Raw genomic sequence first — 16345 nt, 5'->3', positions numbered from 1 at the left:
AACCATCCAAAATTCTTTTTCAATCTAAAGGTGTCATTTTTACAGAGTAATTATTGAAATTATAGTCTTGGGACCACTGTTTGAATTTATTCGTTAGTTTGAGGCTATAATGATTACGTTTGTTATAGGATTTGAATATGTTTAAAATTTCAATCACTAGTTCCATTTTTATGTAAAAATTTGGTGTAAATTTTTTCAATAGACATTAGTTTACAAAAAAAAAAAAACAAATATTGTTAGAAGCACATTTTTAAGAATTTTTTCTAGAACGCATAATTAGAACGTCTTGGTAAAGTAATATATTTCTGTAACTTCATGATACACTCTACACATGTATATTTATTAGTTAAAGAATTACTTTATCTTAAAAAATCTTCTGACAAAAGTTGTAGTAAAATGTTGCTGTAAAAATGAAATAAAATGTTCATACATTCCTCTTAAGGTTTACTCTCTTAGATGTACAGCAAAATAAATTTAGTTTTCAAAGTATATAAATGTTATGATTGTTTTACTTTTTTTTTAAGAATTAATTTTTTCTTTCACCCATTTCTAAATGATAATAAAAACCTACCATACTTACATTAAAAAAAAATTTCTTATTAGTTAATCGTTTGTCTATTGTCTTTTAAGGTTTTATGTGAATGTGATGTTACATGGATGCCTGCAGCTAATGGTGAAATTCCTTCAGGTGCTTTGCCTTCTGGTGAGACTCAAGATGGTGAGATACTGTATGTTGGTCGAGCTGAACATAAAGGAGTGACTGTATTAGGGAAAGTATGTGATAAAATTTTCTCATTTATTTTCAAAATTATTGGCATTATTTTTAAACACAGTAAAGTAAAAACAGATTATTTTTTTCTATTACTAAAACACCGGGAAAAATTTACCCTTTTCTATTCCTTTTTATTATTTATTTGAAAATAAATAAATCATTTATTTAGATCTCTGATTTCAAACTTTATCAATTAAAATCTTTCTGAATAATGATATTCAGATGTGTCATTGCATTATTCTTTTAATTAATCTTATACTTTTAATATTGATTACGAAATTTGGGTCCTTTCAATCAAAGAGAGATTATTAAGTGTGAAATAAACCATATCTATGTACAACTGAAAAACGTTTTTGATGAAAACAGTGGTTAAAATTGTGTAACAGAAAGTTAAGCGAAAGTGATTTCTTTGACTTGTTTTACCTACAGTACTTTTTCTTTCTTACTTGTAACAAATTTTAATACTTTTAATAATTTTAATTGAATGTAAAATAAAGGCTCATATTCAAGGTTGCTCACATTTGCGACCACTGACTGTGGAATAAACTGTATCGTATTGAAAATTTAGCATAAAATTAAAAACAAATTGATAAAATCTTTATTCTATAAATTTAAACAAAATAAGAAATGGGCTAGACTAAAAAGTAGGGTAAGCTAAAATAAAAAGTTAAGGTTTTAATAATAATTATTATCTTAATAACAACAGTTTTTAATGAGCTTCATCATTTCTATATAGCACTAAACATGATAATTAAAAATTACATATACATATTTTTTTTTAAAATGAAAAGTATAAAATTAAAGTATTAAAATTTTATTTCATTAATAACGTTGAATATTTTTTCTTTTTTTTCTTATTGTTATTATTGAATTATTATTTACCGGAAAACTCTTTTTACAATCAGAGGTAAATAATTATTAACAAATCAATATATTTAAATTAAAAAAGAAGTTAAAAAAAAGGACACAAAGTCCGATGCGAACCAATTGTAAGATGCCTTCCCCTAGTAAGATCCAAATATTTCACTAATTAAAATTTCATTTGGCTATAACTCTGGAACCATTGAAAATAAGTACCATTTATAATATATCGTTGAAAACTTTCAATGAGGGCTTATTACTACAGTTAAGAAAAAGTCCAGAAATCCAAATCATTTTGTATTTTGGGCTTTTGTGGACAGTTTTGGTCCAGTCGATTGCAATCAAAAGAAAATGTGCACAACTAGATGTTACAACAGCCCTAAATCCAAAATTTCAACAACCTACAGCTTATTGTTTGTGATTTATGTGAGAGATACATACGTAAGTATGTTTGTACAGACATCACGCCCAAAACTAGTAAGAATGCATTCAGGGATGGTCAAAATGGATATGTCCCTTGAAATCTGAAAACCGAAATTTTTCGAGATCACAAAACTTACTTTACTTCGTACAAGGAAGTAAAAAGGGAAAAAACTTGTAAGCCGCATACTTTTACTTTATCTATTGATAAAAATAATATTTACAAAGCTATCAATAAATTAATCAGTTTTAATGGCTGTTAATTTGGAATTTTTAAAGAAAGTTTTCAAACTTATTTGTTTTGTAGAGAATGTTATTGGTTACGTATGCATTTCTTTTAATTTCTTTAAAATATCTCAAATCATTGTTAAGACAAATTTTTATTGAAAAAACACAAAATGATGAACCGAGGGACAAGTGTTAAAATTAAAAATTTGTAAAAACCCATGAAGCCGTTTTGAAGAAATATACCTGTTGTAGCACCCCTTGGCGGCTTTTAACCGTAAAACTAATCTAGGTAATGCGATGAGATGATACCTGTGTTAGGTAATGCAAAAAACCGCATTGAAATCAGTCCAGTAGTTTTTAAGAAAAATGATAACAGACGTACATACAAACACATATGCAACCAGCTGTTACCCATAATGCATATATTGTCTCTGTTCCGTCGTGTGTAAAAATGGATCAAAATAAGACATTTGTTTATTTTGATTTTCGGAATCAGTCCATTAAGTTTGTACATCATTTCCCAGGACACTTTATAAACAATTTACATTGTAAAATTAACCACTGCAAATCAGTTCACAGTCGTTAAATTTCCATAGATATCAGTCACTAAGTTCATATTTTACACATCCACTCGTAAAATCCACTAGATCATTTACTCATATACATTGTTGATTAAAACATCAAATTAAATGAAGATAAATATAATACTGATATGATCAGATACTGCTCACCAACTTAATGTAGGACCTACTAAATACTTGAAGAGTGCTGTTATAATAAACAGTACCAACTGCAGTGTTACTGATAACAGCACATTAGTTTAAAAAAAATAGTCTGGTCACTTAATTTCATATAATTATAAAGAACGTTTTTCCCCCCCACATTTTGTCATGCTGGTTATTCTATACAGTATATTATCATAACAATTCTGCATTATATTAAATAAAAACTGTTGATTTTATAATGTATTTTATTACAGGTTCAGAGAAGTAAGAAATTGTGCTACATTACGTATTCTGGAGAAGAGATTGCATATTCTCAATATGAAGTCTTAGTTACAAAGTAATTTATAAGCTTATATTACAAAATAAGCTTATATTACCTAATAATTAAGGAACATGGTTTAGATATATTTATCGATAAATTAACATAAGAGAAATGCTTTCTGGAGTAGCCGGTCTTGTCTAACATTTGAAACTGATATTGACCTAATATTTACAGGTTATGAAAATGAATTAATTCATGCTCTGTTACACCTTCACACACATGCACATACACACACAACACACACACACACACACACACACACACACACACACACACACACACACACACACACACAAAACCGAATATATATATATGTATTTGATAAATAAATATATTTCATAATATTTTAACTATTAAAAAAAATGTAGAAAACGCTTAAGTACTTAGTATTTAACAGTTACTGAATATAAAAAGTATTATTAATATTATTATTATTAGTTTCACATATTATTATTATTATTTTATCAATAAATGAATATTTTCCATATCTATAGGATGACTGTTATTTTTTTACGCAACATATTTATTAATAACGCAGCTAATACAGGTATAAAATAACATATTATATATGTAAACATTAAATCCTAATTTCAATATTGCACAATATAAATAATTTAAAATCATTTTTTATTATTAGTCTGTGAAAAATAAATACCAGGAGTAGGTATTTTGTACTATATTTCAGAAAAACATTAAATTAAAGATTTTAAAAATCCCACGAAGAAAAAACCTTAAATAATTAAATAACTGTATGTACCTTTAACTTATACTCCTCTGAGACATCGTTTTTGAGAGAATAAAATTTAAGATTTTGATTAACCGTCTTGCGTAACTATTATGATAAATATGCAGTCTACAGGTCACACACGACGGTCAAACAAATTCTTAAATTTTATTGCCTTAAAAACAATATCACAATGTCGCAGAGAATTATAATGAAAAAATACTGTTACCCAATTATTTCACGGTTTTTAAAGTTATTTCGTGGTTTGTTTTTAAGATGTTTAATTTTATTTTTATTTTCTACTTTATAAAGATTAGTAGGCCTGTGCCTACATGGGACTTTTGTAGGCTGATGGTGAAAGTTTAGTGTACTTCACAAGCTCGAATTATTCAATAAGCCACACAATAATGTAGCCTTGCTGGAGTTAGAAAGACTTCGAAACAATCAAAAGCCGTTTTGAAGAAACATATCAATACAGCACCTCCTGGCAGCTTATAACCATAAAACTAATTTGAGAACCTGCTCTGAGGTGATACCTATGTAATGCAAAACACCGCAACGAAATTAGACCAGTAGTTTTTGAAGAAAATGGTAACAGATACATACAACCGCTTACCCCAAACGCATATACCGTATCTGTTCAGCCGTAGGTAAAACCTAACCTTATCTAAGATTTTTTTTTTATAAATGTAGGATAAGAAAATTATAATAAATTTTTACATTAAAAGAAAGTAACTTGACAAAAAATAAATAAATTATTGGATTATTTTTTACTGCAGTGAAACATCTCCAACCGACCACCTCAAGAACACGACCACTAACCTAAATGACCAAAAATTTAGGAACGATGAATTTTTTATACATATGTTAATATTTATCGTTATTATTGTACAGTTTATAAGTTAAGTGTAAAACCTTTACTTTTACGTGTTCGGTCGACTTGTAAAATTCTAGTGCTACGCTGTGTTATTGCGCAGAAGTTTTGTTACTATTCAGTAAACCATTTAAAATATAACAAAAGGGTGTTAAATAGTCAATATTAACACTGGAGTAACGAAGTAATGTGATACAGAAGAATGAAAAAGGTCTTTACCAACGGTGTTTAGCCAATAAATACAAATTTAGAAAAACTTAACGAATAACGGTAATGTTTTGCGTGAACGCTGTCGGCAAAAAGAAAGACCACTTGTAATTAACAAGGCCCTTAGAACAAGATGTTTTTTAAAGACAGACATGTCAACAGTAGGTGTGCACTAGTATGCATATAAAAAATCATGGATGACGACCCTAACTTTCCAAGATTTGTTAAATAAATTCAATGAAAAAATGAAACGTGAAGAGAGAAGGACTATTATGCTTTTAGATAACGCAACATGTCATAAACCTAACTCAAAATTATCGCATATAAAACTAGTGTTTTTGCCTGCTAACACTTCGAGCAAATCACAAACCTTAGATCAGGGAATTATTCAATCATTCATTCTCTTTTACCGTAGCCGTATTCTCGGACCTGGGAAAGGACGCGGGAATTAATGTTGTTACTGATAATGATATAGATATTCCAAGAACCTCGGATCACAGTGATAACTGGGAAGAAAGTTTGTTTGCAACAGCGAATGTAATCGTTGAGCTAGAAAATCCAGATGAAAATATTGATGAAGAAGACGGCACTCCGAAGTTTTCATTAGGCGAAAGTCTACTCGTCATGTGTCGTTTAAAAAAAAATGGAAATTTATTAACAGATTTATTTGAATAGGCCGAAAATCAAATTGTATATCTTTTAATCAAAAAGAAAAGACTAGGAGAGAAACAAACAAAAATCAGTAACTGTCTTTTTTAAATTAATCTTCTTATTTTAAACCAGTAATTAAACATTATTTTAAACATGTTAAATGTAAATTATTTAAGTAATTGTTATACTGTATTAAACATTTTTTTACGTTTTCATGTTGCACTTTATTGAACAAAACATTCAACAGCATTAAGAACATTCCACAGAAGCTAACTTACTTAAATAATCCTTAACGTTTACAGTAAAAAACATTCTCCATGTCTACTAACACAAAACCGCATACGTATTTTAAGGGTCCTCCTCAAAACGACCACCTCCCAAAGCGACCATTATTTAACAAACCGTATATGGTCATTTAGGAGAGGTTTCAATGTATTTCATTTTTCTCGGTTATGTTTTAATAGTAGTTATGTAATTCTTGCTCCATTTTGCGGTTCCATCAAAATTTCTTGTTAACAGTTTTAGAATTGGAAAGGTGTATGTATGTATATATATATATATATATATAAAATATTGTTTATTTTAAACTGCCACCACGAATATATTGATTATTGGACCACGGAAATGAATCCTCTTCAAGTAACTCAGACTCTTGTGTGTTCATAGTTGAATGATATGTTAAACTAAGTGTATCCTTATTGATTTATGTCCAAGAATGAATGTGTTCCATACTTATTTTTTTATGGGGAAAAAAATTAAACCATATAAAGTTTAGGAAACATAAGTACAAACATGTAGACTGAATCTCACGGACATCAGGAGCACGTGCATCATTGCTAGTGGAATGATCACTATGACTGATAATCTATATTTGATGAGCTATTTGTTGGAAAACAAGTCTTTTCACCAACAAAGAATAAAATATTCTGTAGTTGTTATTCTTTTCAACTGTTTTAGATCTAGCCATTATTACAAGTGAAAATTTTATTATAAGAGAATTCATGTAAATCTTTGTTAGGCACTCAGAAGTAGGCTACAGGCAAATTTTATGCAGACTCATATACGTCTCTCTCACTCGCTCTCTCTCTCTCTCTCTCTCTCTCTCTCTCTCTCTCTCTCTCTCTCTCTCTATATATATATATATATATATATATATATATATATAATATACTCATATACTTGTCTCTCTCACTCTCTCTCTCTCTCTATATATATATATAGACTCATATACTCATATACTTGTCTCTCTCACTCGCTCTCTCTCTCTCTCTCACTCTCTCTCTCTCTCTCTCTATATATATATATATAGACTCATATACTCATATACTTGTCTCTCTCACTCGCTCTCTCTCTCTCTCTCACTCTCTCTCTCTCTCTCTCTATATATATATATATATATATATATATATATATATATATATATATATATATATGCCTCTTTTTAACACCTGTATACATATATATTTCAGCGGGTGTCTGAAAAATAACTCCAGGGTTTAAAGAATGAATGTACTTTTTATTTTGTACAACTTGTAATGTTTTATGTGTAATCTTGAAACAACAACAATGAAATTTTAATTTACACATTTTCCATAATCTAGTTGCTTTCTTTTCTTCCTTTCTTTCTTTTTCCTGTTTAGCCTCCGGTAACTACCATTTAGATAATACTTCAGAGGATGAATGAGGATGATATGTATGAGTGTGAATGAAGTGTAGTCTTGTACATTCTCAGTTCGACCATACCTGAGATGTGTGATTAATTGAAACCCAACCACCAAAGAACACCGGTATCCACGATCTAGTATTCAAATCCGTGTAAAAATAACTGGCTTTACTAGGACTTGAACGCTGGAACTCTCGACTTCCAAATCAGCTGATTTGGGAAGACGCGTTCACCACTAGACCAACCTGGTGGCTTCATAATCTAGCTGCTGCATTAGACAGTTGCACACCCCAAGCTGTTATGAGTCCAGGCTTCAATACCTGGCATTGCCATAAAAGAAATTGTGGTTATTTGTTTGCAAAAATATAATTAGTGACTGTGTACAAAGAAATTATACGTAAGTCTATCGTAGAAAGTCTACCATTTTTAAAAATCAGAAGTGTCTTGAAAGGACTGACACACGTAGACCTAAAACAAGAGCCAAAAACACAAAAACTGTCTTTCCAGTCTAAAACATTCAGTTCAGTGTTAGTCATCAACTTAACATTCCTAAAAGCTCTCTCCTTGATTTTATTCACAAGTAATTGATACTTTGTTTTTATAAATTGCAGCTATTATGTGAAATTAAACCTAATAATAACCTATTGTGTTCAATTTGTAATGACCATGTTATACTTCATTTTCACTGATGAGAATTACCTACAGGGCATTTTCTTTTCAGATGAGAAGTTGATTCCACAACCACATGAACATGAAATGTTCTTTCATGTAGTTGTAGATCGGCTTAAAATGCTTTAATGTAATTGTAAAATCAGCTTAAAAGCGTTGTGGATTCGTCATAATTGTTGAATACTTTGTTAAGAAAAAAATCGACACAAGGTGGTGAGATTCATCTGCAACTGTCCAAAAGTGAGTATCTGTCTGGTATTTGAAAATTCAATTTTTGGGCCTTTTTTTTTGTATGAGCAGATTACAGGCATAGTATACTTAGTGAACATGTTAGAGAACTTTGTGTTTCGGCATACTGAAAGAATGGAGGGCCTAATTTTCCAAGGTGTAATGGCTCCACATCATGCAGAATTTTAAGTGAACTGTGCTCAATTAGGTTCTCAGAATGCTGGGTAGGAGAAAATATCCCAGCTCAGTCACTGAGAAGTCCTAAATTGACATTAATGATTTAATTCTTTGGGGCTACCTTAAAGAGCTCACCCGAGTGTTGAATGAGGTGGATTATTGGTTTGATGTCTGAAGGACTGAAAACAGTACTCACATTGAGTTACATTAAGAGACAAAAAAAACATTTTATGGAATAATTTATGCAGAGTAAAGTATTCTATGCATTGAAATATGGCACATATCTTAGGTTTTAAGGTGTTAATATTACTGTTTATCATGTGAAATACATTTTACTAAACATAAGATAATTTTAAAGATTCGTATAGAAGCATCTATTATATATACTATCAAAGTACTAAATGAACAAACACAACACAGATAAACTGTACTACTGGATCACATATTTAACCAGTTTTTTAACCATTCTTAAGAAGAGTGCCAATTAAAACAATTCTACCTTCAGTACCATTGTGGAAGGATTGCATCATAGATTATAAAAAATTATCTGTAAGAATACTTCAAGTATCTACAAACTAAGATTTATTAAGTATATTATTTTATAAAATTATAAACTAAAATATCCGATCTATAAATTTAATCTATATTAAACCTCAACACACTGTTACATAATATCCATATACCATATATTGATATTCTGATCAGAATTTGACATCTATTTTACATCACTGTGCAATTTGGTTAATAAAGGAAATCACCACTGATTGATTTGCAAAGAAATTTACCATAATGAATGATTTAATATGTTTGAGAACCAACAGTTACAGATAAATTTAATCCTACTTAAATATGTTAACTGTACCATTAACAGTTATAAATTTAAATTTTCCTTCATGTCTTATTATCTGGAAATTTCCCTAATTACGCTAATAAACACAATTTTTTTTCTTGATCAATTTGATTTCTAATTCTAAAAATGAATCTGAAGACAGAATTTTTCCTTCACCTTACATTTTTAAAAAATTCAAATTTTGAAAATTATTTATATATGTTGCATAATTATACATGTTGGTTTATTTTTTATGATTACTTTATTTTTATGGGTTCAATATATATTTTTAACTCTATTAATCAGTTTTAACCATGAGACGATAACTTAAATCATAACACAAACATCACGTATCATTACATTATACCTCTCTACTGAAACATTCATGAACAAGATTCATTTTGTCTGTACAATTCAAAACCGAACAAAGCTAGTTGGCTTTGTTAGCCTACTGCTTTTAATACTATAATTGCTTCAGTCAGTGTGGTAACTATATTAAGTGAGTGACATCAGTGAAACTTTATGCCTCGTAAGAGTGTAAATGATTTGGGTATCTTTTGATATGTGTGTTCACTATAAAATCACATAGGAAAAATATTACATTTTTTAAATAAAAAGCTTATAAATTGTACTTTGATTACAAATTTGGTGATCAAAATAAAGCACGGGTTCCGCATATAATAAGTATCTTATTACTACTGTACAGACAACTTAAGAGGGTGCCTAAACGGCACACAAAAGGTCTTGCCATTTGGTATATATGGTTTGGCATGAACCAAAAAAATATCACTTAACCAATTGTTATTTCTCTTTTAGTTATGTGTCTGGAATTTTTAAGAAGTCTAAACCTTCACTGCCATCTGTACTCAGACCTATTTGTTACAGTGAATCCATTCCATTTCTAAGGTTCCTGAAAAGTTGTTTTTCAGGAAAGGAGGACATTATGGAAAAAGACCTAATAATTCAGATTTTGAATTATAATGCAGTGAGCCACATTTTATATCATAAGCTGATGTATATGACTTGGTAAGAGATTTAAACTTATCAAAAATTAAACTGAACTTATAGGCTCAAGATTGTGCAAGGTGGAATTTACTTAAAACAAAAAAACAAAAAATCTTGGGCTATGGAACCCAATAGAAAGATTTTTCTCAGTACTTTTCTTAAGGAAATTTCTTAGTTTACTGTACAAATATTGATTTGCTTATATTACAATTAGGGAAAGTTCATAAATCTGAGGAGTACTGGCTTTTAATTGATTCCTTCCAAGTATAGCTTAAAGCAGTTCTGCTTTACAAAGTAAGAAATACCATTCTGTACCAATCTGTTGTTATTAATATGAAAAAAAACATTTGATGTTATTGAAAGATTAATTTATAAAAAAAACATATTTGGAACATGTATGGAGATTTTAAAATAATAATAATTTTGTTAGGCATGCAGTTATGGTATATAAAATATTTTGGTTTTATTTATGAATAGAACAGTCAGCTAAACCCGTGTGAAAAAAAACATTATTAATGAGCCTCTAGTTAAACCAAAAAAAATATTTTTACTGTTCCTGCACATTAAGCTGAGATTAATAAAAAAAATTGTAAAAGCTGTGAATGAGGACAGTCAAGGATTCTTGCATGTAAGGCAGAAATTCCCAAAAGTAAGTGAAGCAAACATAAAGAAGGGATTTTTGTTGGTCGATAAATAAGGGAACTGGTCAGAGTTGGAAGTTTAACTCTGCATATATTGATTGATATAGAACTTGCTGCTTGGAGAAAGTTTAAAGACACTTGTGAAAATTTTCTGGGTATCCATAAATCACATAATTACCAGGATATTGTAGATAAACTGAAAATTCATACAGGGCTAATGTCACAAAAAGTCTATTTCCTGCATTCATAACTGGATTACTTCCTGCCAAACCTCGAGCAGTAAGTGATAAATATAGAGAAAATTTCCACCAATATATTTCAGTGTTGGAAAACCATTACAAAGGCAAATGTTAATATGATAGCTAATTACTGTTACATTTTAATTCGAGATGTATCTGAAGGTACAACGAAAGGAGCATCTGCTAAGAAGATTTAATCTAAGTATAAGACATCCCAACCTCTTTAACACATTAACTCTCTCTCTTAGCGCATTAGCCTCTTTAATGTGCCATTTCTATTAAACTGAGGGTGATAGAAATATTTAATTTACAGACCTGTGATCAATGAAAAAAATAAATACTGCCAAGAAGGGTATCATCACACGTAGAGAAACATTAATAAACATTTTATTTTGTATATTAATGTTATTAAAACATTCGTATTATTCCTAGCTGTTTAATGTTTTTTCTCCATTGTTTGTTTGTAGTTGCATCAATGATAATAGTCATTAGCAACTTAAATATAACTCTACATGGTCATAAATAATTAAACAATAATCACAAACAGAAAAAGGATAATAAATGGGTAATACATATTGGAACATCATCACTAGTCTATTTATATTGCGCATAGAGTATTCTGTAGGGACCTCACATAATCAAAACTGCTAAATTAAGATCCCAGAATCAGAGAGAAACCACAACAGTCTTTTTATTATTTCTTCTGGTTTAGTAAACACCACATCTGAACCCAGGTTTAATTGTTGTCGAATAGACCCAAACATTAGGCAATCTATGAGTAAATGGTTTGCAAACCATTTTACATTTCACGACTCACATTTCTGCTTAGGAGAGCTAAACAGATAGGCATGGGTTAACTTTGTGTGTCTAATCCTCAGCCGAGTTAGGACTTGGTTTCTTCTGTTTGGGATAAAAGGTTTCTCGAACATGTTCTCCCAGATGCCATGTAAGTCTGTGGGAGGACTTAGCAGCCAGACCTTATTCCACTGAGAATATAATTTAACACAGACTGTTTGCATGAAGTCATTCTCACATCTTAATTCTAATCGGAGGCCATTTGTTGCCACTCTCATGGAAGCCTTATCAGTCTGTTCGTTCCTGATGATGTCACAATGGCCCGGGATCCATACGATTACCACTGTCTTATTTATTTTTGAGAGGGTATCGTAGATTATTTGGACGATAGGTTCAGATCATCTGCAGCTCAAGCTCTCAAGTACATTCATAGAGTAGGTTATTACCAGGAAGCTGTCATCACTATGGGTCTTGATAACTTTCAAGGGAGAGTTAATTGTGTAGGCCTCGCAAAAGAACACAGAGAAATAGGCACTAAGCTTATATATTATCACGCTGTCAGAGAGTATAATTGAACAGCCACATCCGTCGGCCGAGACAGAGCGTCTGTACAGTTGTGAGTGTTCCCATTATACTTCTTGATCATCTTGTTAAATTGGTCTCCAATTGATTGGTAACGTGGGTCCTGTTTACGACTTCCAGATGGTAAATATTTGATCTTTAGAGATGTGCGCAACCAAGGCACGCTGCATCTTATTTCCATTCCGAGAATCCTTGGAAAAGGAAGATCTAGTTTCTGGATAGAGCAAAGCAGTCTGACATTGAAAGGCTTCAGCAAGGACTTCTTCCCTTTGAGTTGTAGAGTGCGAGCGGGCCTGGTCATCTGCCTTGAGCAGCTGGAGAGACAGAACCTGCGGATTGTGAACTTGATAGTCTTGTATTTCCTCCTGTAATGTAATGGGAGTTCATAGGATTCTGTCAGTAAACTTGGCATAGGGTACTGGCAAATGCCCCTATGGATGTGCGAATTCAGATATTGTGCAAGGAGTCTAGTAAGCCCTTAATTTTTTTTCTTGCAGTTATACAGAGTAGACTCGCATTCCAGACCCATATTTAATGTTTTGCACTCATATTTCAAATGAATATTTAGGCTTATCTTATAAATTAATTACAAGTAAATAACCTACTTTGGACCCCCTTAATTTGTTTGACATTTGCCATTAGTTTTAACAGTTTTCTTATTTGATAGAATGCTAAACTGGGCATTCATATCATTCATTTTTGACATATAATAATATGTATACATCAATATTGTTATGAATAAATATATCATAATTCTTAACTCTTATAAATATTCATACACCATGAATTAATCATGTTATATAACTTGTATCCAGAGATATTAAAAGTAAGTAATAGTGTCAAAACAAAATAAACATTTGTTTAAATCTTTATCTTAATCATTGTAAAATAATGCAATCAATAAACAGTAGATTGTTTTATATAAAACAAGTAGTTTCTTGGTTTTAATTAGGCAAGAACATTTTTGGTTCAAAATATGAATTGTATTTGAATTGGACCATTTAGTAAATGAATGATACAAGTAATTAATTGGCATTAAAATAAATGTGTTGAGAGGGCCTTTTTTATAATTATCATGTAATATAACTAATTGGCAACCTAGAATTTTAGGTTGTTAATGTAATATTTGTTTCTAATGAGATGGTTGAGTGAATCCTTATGACTTTTTCCAACGGTACAGTTGATGAATACCAAATATATGTTGCTAAAAAGTCCATTTATTTAATCAATATAAGTTTTTTTGTAGTTCATCTTGTTGGCTGAATTTATAACAACTCTATGAAATCTGTGTGTGCAATTTAGGTTATCTATTCCAGGGCACTCTTGATTTATTTTCTGTTCTAGAAGTAATATCATATCAAGCTTTTGTGATATTTTTTTGCTTATGTTATTATGAAATTTAAGCTAGTTATTATTTACCTATTTTTTATATGTAAAGTTTATGTAAATTCAATGACATATTAAAAACAGGCTAGATCTAATAAACTATATATATATATATATATATATATATAAACATTTCTTGTAACATAATATCGGCATCGATAAACAGTTACAGAAATATCAACATTAACAAAATACGACATTCAACATTAATATTACATACTTAGCAATTCAAGATAACTTACAAGTATATGATAATTAACTCATACTTATCATGTAGAAAATAGACAGGTAAAGAACTGGCTAGACCATTTATATTTTAATGCTAATGTCTCTTTTTGATGCAGAGTTGGCATTCTGTTTTGGGTACTGAACTACGCATCTGGGCCTGGCAGCCTAGAGGTGTAAAAAATTACAGTATCAAACAACATATATTTTTTAATTTTATTCACTTAGTGAGCAAATATTTCATTATACAAGCACACAAATAAGAAATGCAATTAAAAAAGAAGAAAAATACGGTGTTGAATTGACAAAACTGTATTTGAAATCTGGAGACTTTCAATATACATCATACAAACGATCAGATGCAAATGAATATTACTACAAAAATTTCATTTTATTCCTAAAGCACACATAATATAAAAAATGAAAATCAGTACCGCTGGTCATTAAAATGAAATTCTGAGAAATTCTTGTGGGGCATTCAGAAACAAACTATATCATAAATAATTCTCCAATATTATAATGTACACCAGAATATCACAGAAACTACTGCCTCTCTTGAAATTGTACCAGTGGGAAATTATAACTCAACCACTATTTGCAACAATATTGTCCTAATAACTAAAATAAAAATTAATAATCTTCAATAAACTACTGAGAAATTTTTATATTGTATTTGTCATTCTTTTCTACTTGTTCGTCTCTTCTATAGTATTTAGTTGAAATTCCAAATTGTATGATGTTTTTTGAAAAAGTAAAAATATTTGCTGAATAGCATATTATGGCTACTGATGATATAAAAAAGAAAGTTTAACAAAATTGAACACTTCAGCTGATGGTTGATTGTCTAAGAATTACACAAAATTTCAAAATTGGATTAAGTTAGTTAACATTATTTGATCCTATCAAAGAAATTTTGAATGCATTGTGTTGCAGCTTACTTTGTCTCACTGTTGATTATATAGGGGTAGAAAGAAAATATCAGAAACTGTTACGATTACATAGATGAGGATGAAATGCTAAACATGGGGATAACATGATTGTTAAATGAATTACTGGGAACAAGGTACGCTTACAATGCATTCAAAATTTCTTTGATAGGATCTATCACATTAACTAACTTAATCCAGTTTTGAAATTTTATTTAATTTCTTAGACAATCAACCATCAGCTTAAATGGCCAGTTTTCTTGAACATTCATTTATGTCATCAGTAAGCATTAATATGCTATTCAACAAATTTTTGTACTTTTTCAAAATATATCATACAAATTTCTCAGTCGTTTATTGAACGGTTTTATTTTTTTAATTATTTTTGTTAGCTGAGGAATAATTTGCATAAGAAGTTATCAAAATAAAGGCAGAAACAAACTCTACCATATTTCTTATCTTGCAAACAATATACTGTACCTAAATGGCATGTGATGTTAGTTGTATTGATTAGCTACTTTCTGCTTTACTTCTGAATATAATATTTCAGTTGTTAGATTAAAAGATTACAATCATGACTACAATCACATGCAAACATGAATATTATTTATTACTTTTCAGTTGTGAAGAATATGAATTTGTCAGACATGTCTGATGTTACTAGTTATGTTTAATTTAATCTTTCACATTATGTATGAAAGTAAAAAAACCCATACAAACAATTATTGTTTTATTTTTTGGTCATTAATTGTCAAGTACCTTTCATATCAATGAATTTTTATTCTACAAAATAAAAATAATTATTATCTTTATACCTAAAAATGTTTATACCTAAAGTGATTTTGGTGAAAAGTAATATATTAAGTAATAAGCAATATATTAAGAAAAGTAATATATTTTATTTAATTTTTTTTTTTTTTTAGAAGTCTATTATTATTATTATTACAACCAGTTTTTATGTAATATAGCTACCCTTTTAATAACCAGAACTAAATGTGGCGTACAATTAACAACTCCACTCCTATTAACATATGGTTACATTTCAGTATATTTTACATGTTATTGCAGCGAAAATTTACTTGTGGTTTGAAATTATGTGAAACTCATCAACTGGTATCAAAAAACTGCAAGATTACAAATGATAAAAATCTGATGTGGACACCACGTGATTTTCTTGTATGCTATTAAATTACATG

At 29.8% G+C, this 16345-nt stretch overlaps 1 protein-coding gene across 5 annotated transcripts in view; it reads left to right on the top strand.

Moving 5' to 3' along the window:
• The window catches only part of LOC142321403 (uncharacterized), an 80533-nt gene extending 76714 nt beyond the window's left edge, over positions 1 to 3819 (top strand). For all 5 annotated transcript variants that reach the window (XM_075359454.1, XM_075359451.1, XM_075359449.1 and 2 more), the window contains 2 exons: positions 631 to 774; positions 3261 to 3819. In XM_075359454.1, the coding sequence (XP_075215569.1) occupies positions 631 to 774; positions 3261 to 3347 (231 nt within the window). In that variant the 3' untranslated portion in view covers positions 3348 to 3819. The remainder of the gene's footprint in view (positions 1 to 630; positions 775 to 3260) is intronic.
• The last annotated feature ends 12526 nt before the right edge of the window (positions 3820 to 16345 follow it).

This window comes from Lycorma delicatula, chromosome 3, assembly GCF_047948215.1.
Source record: "Lycorma delicatula isolate Av1 chromosome 3, ASM4794821v1, whole genome shotgun sequence".
Classification (NCBI taxonomy): Eukaryota; Metazoa; Arthropoda; class Insecta; order Hemiptera; family Fulgoridae; genus Lycorma; species Lycorma delicatula.
Note: the sequence above shows the minus strand (reverse complement) of the source record. Positions and strands in the feature narration are given on the sequence as shown.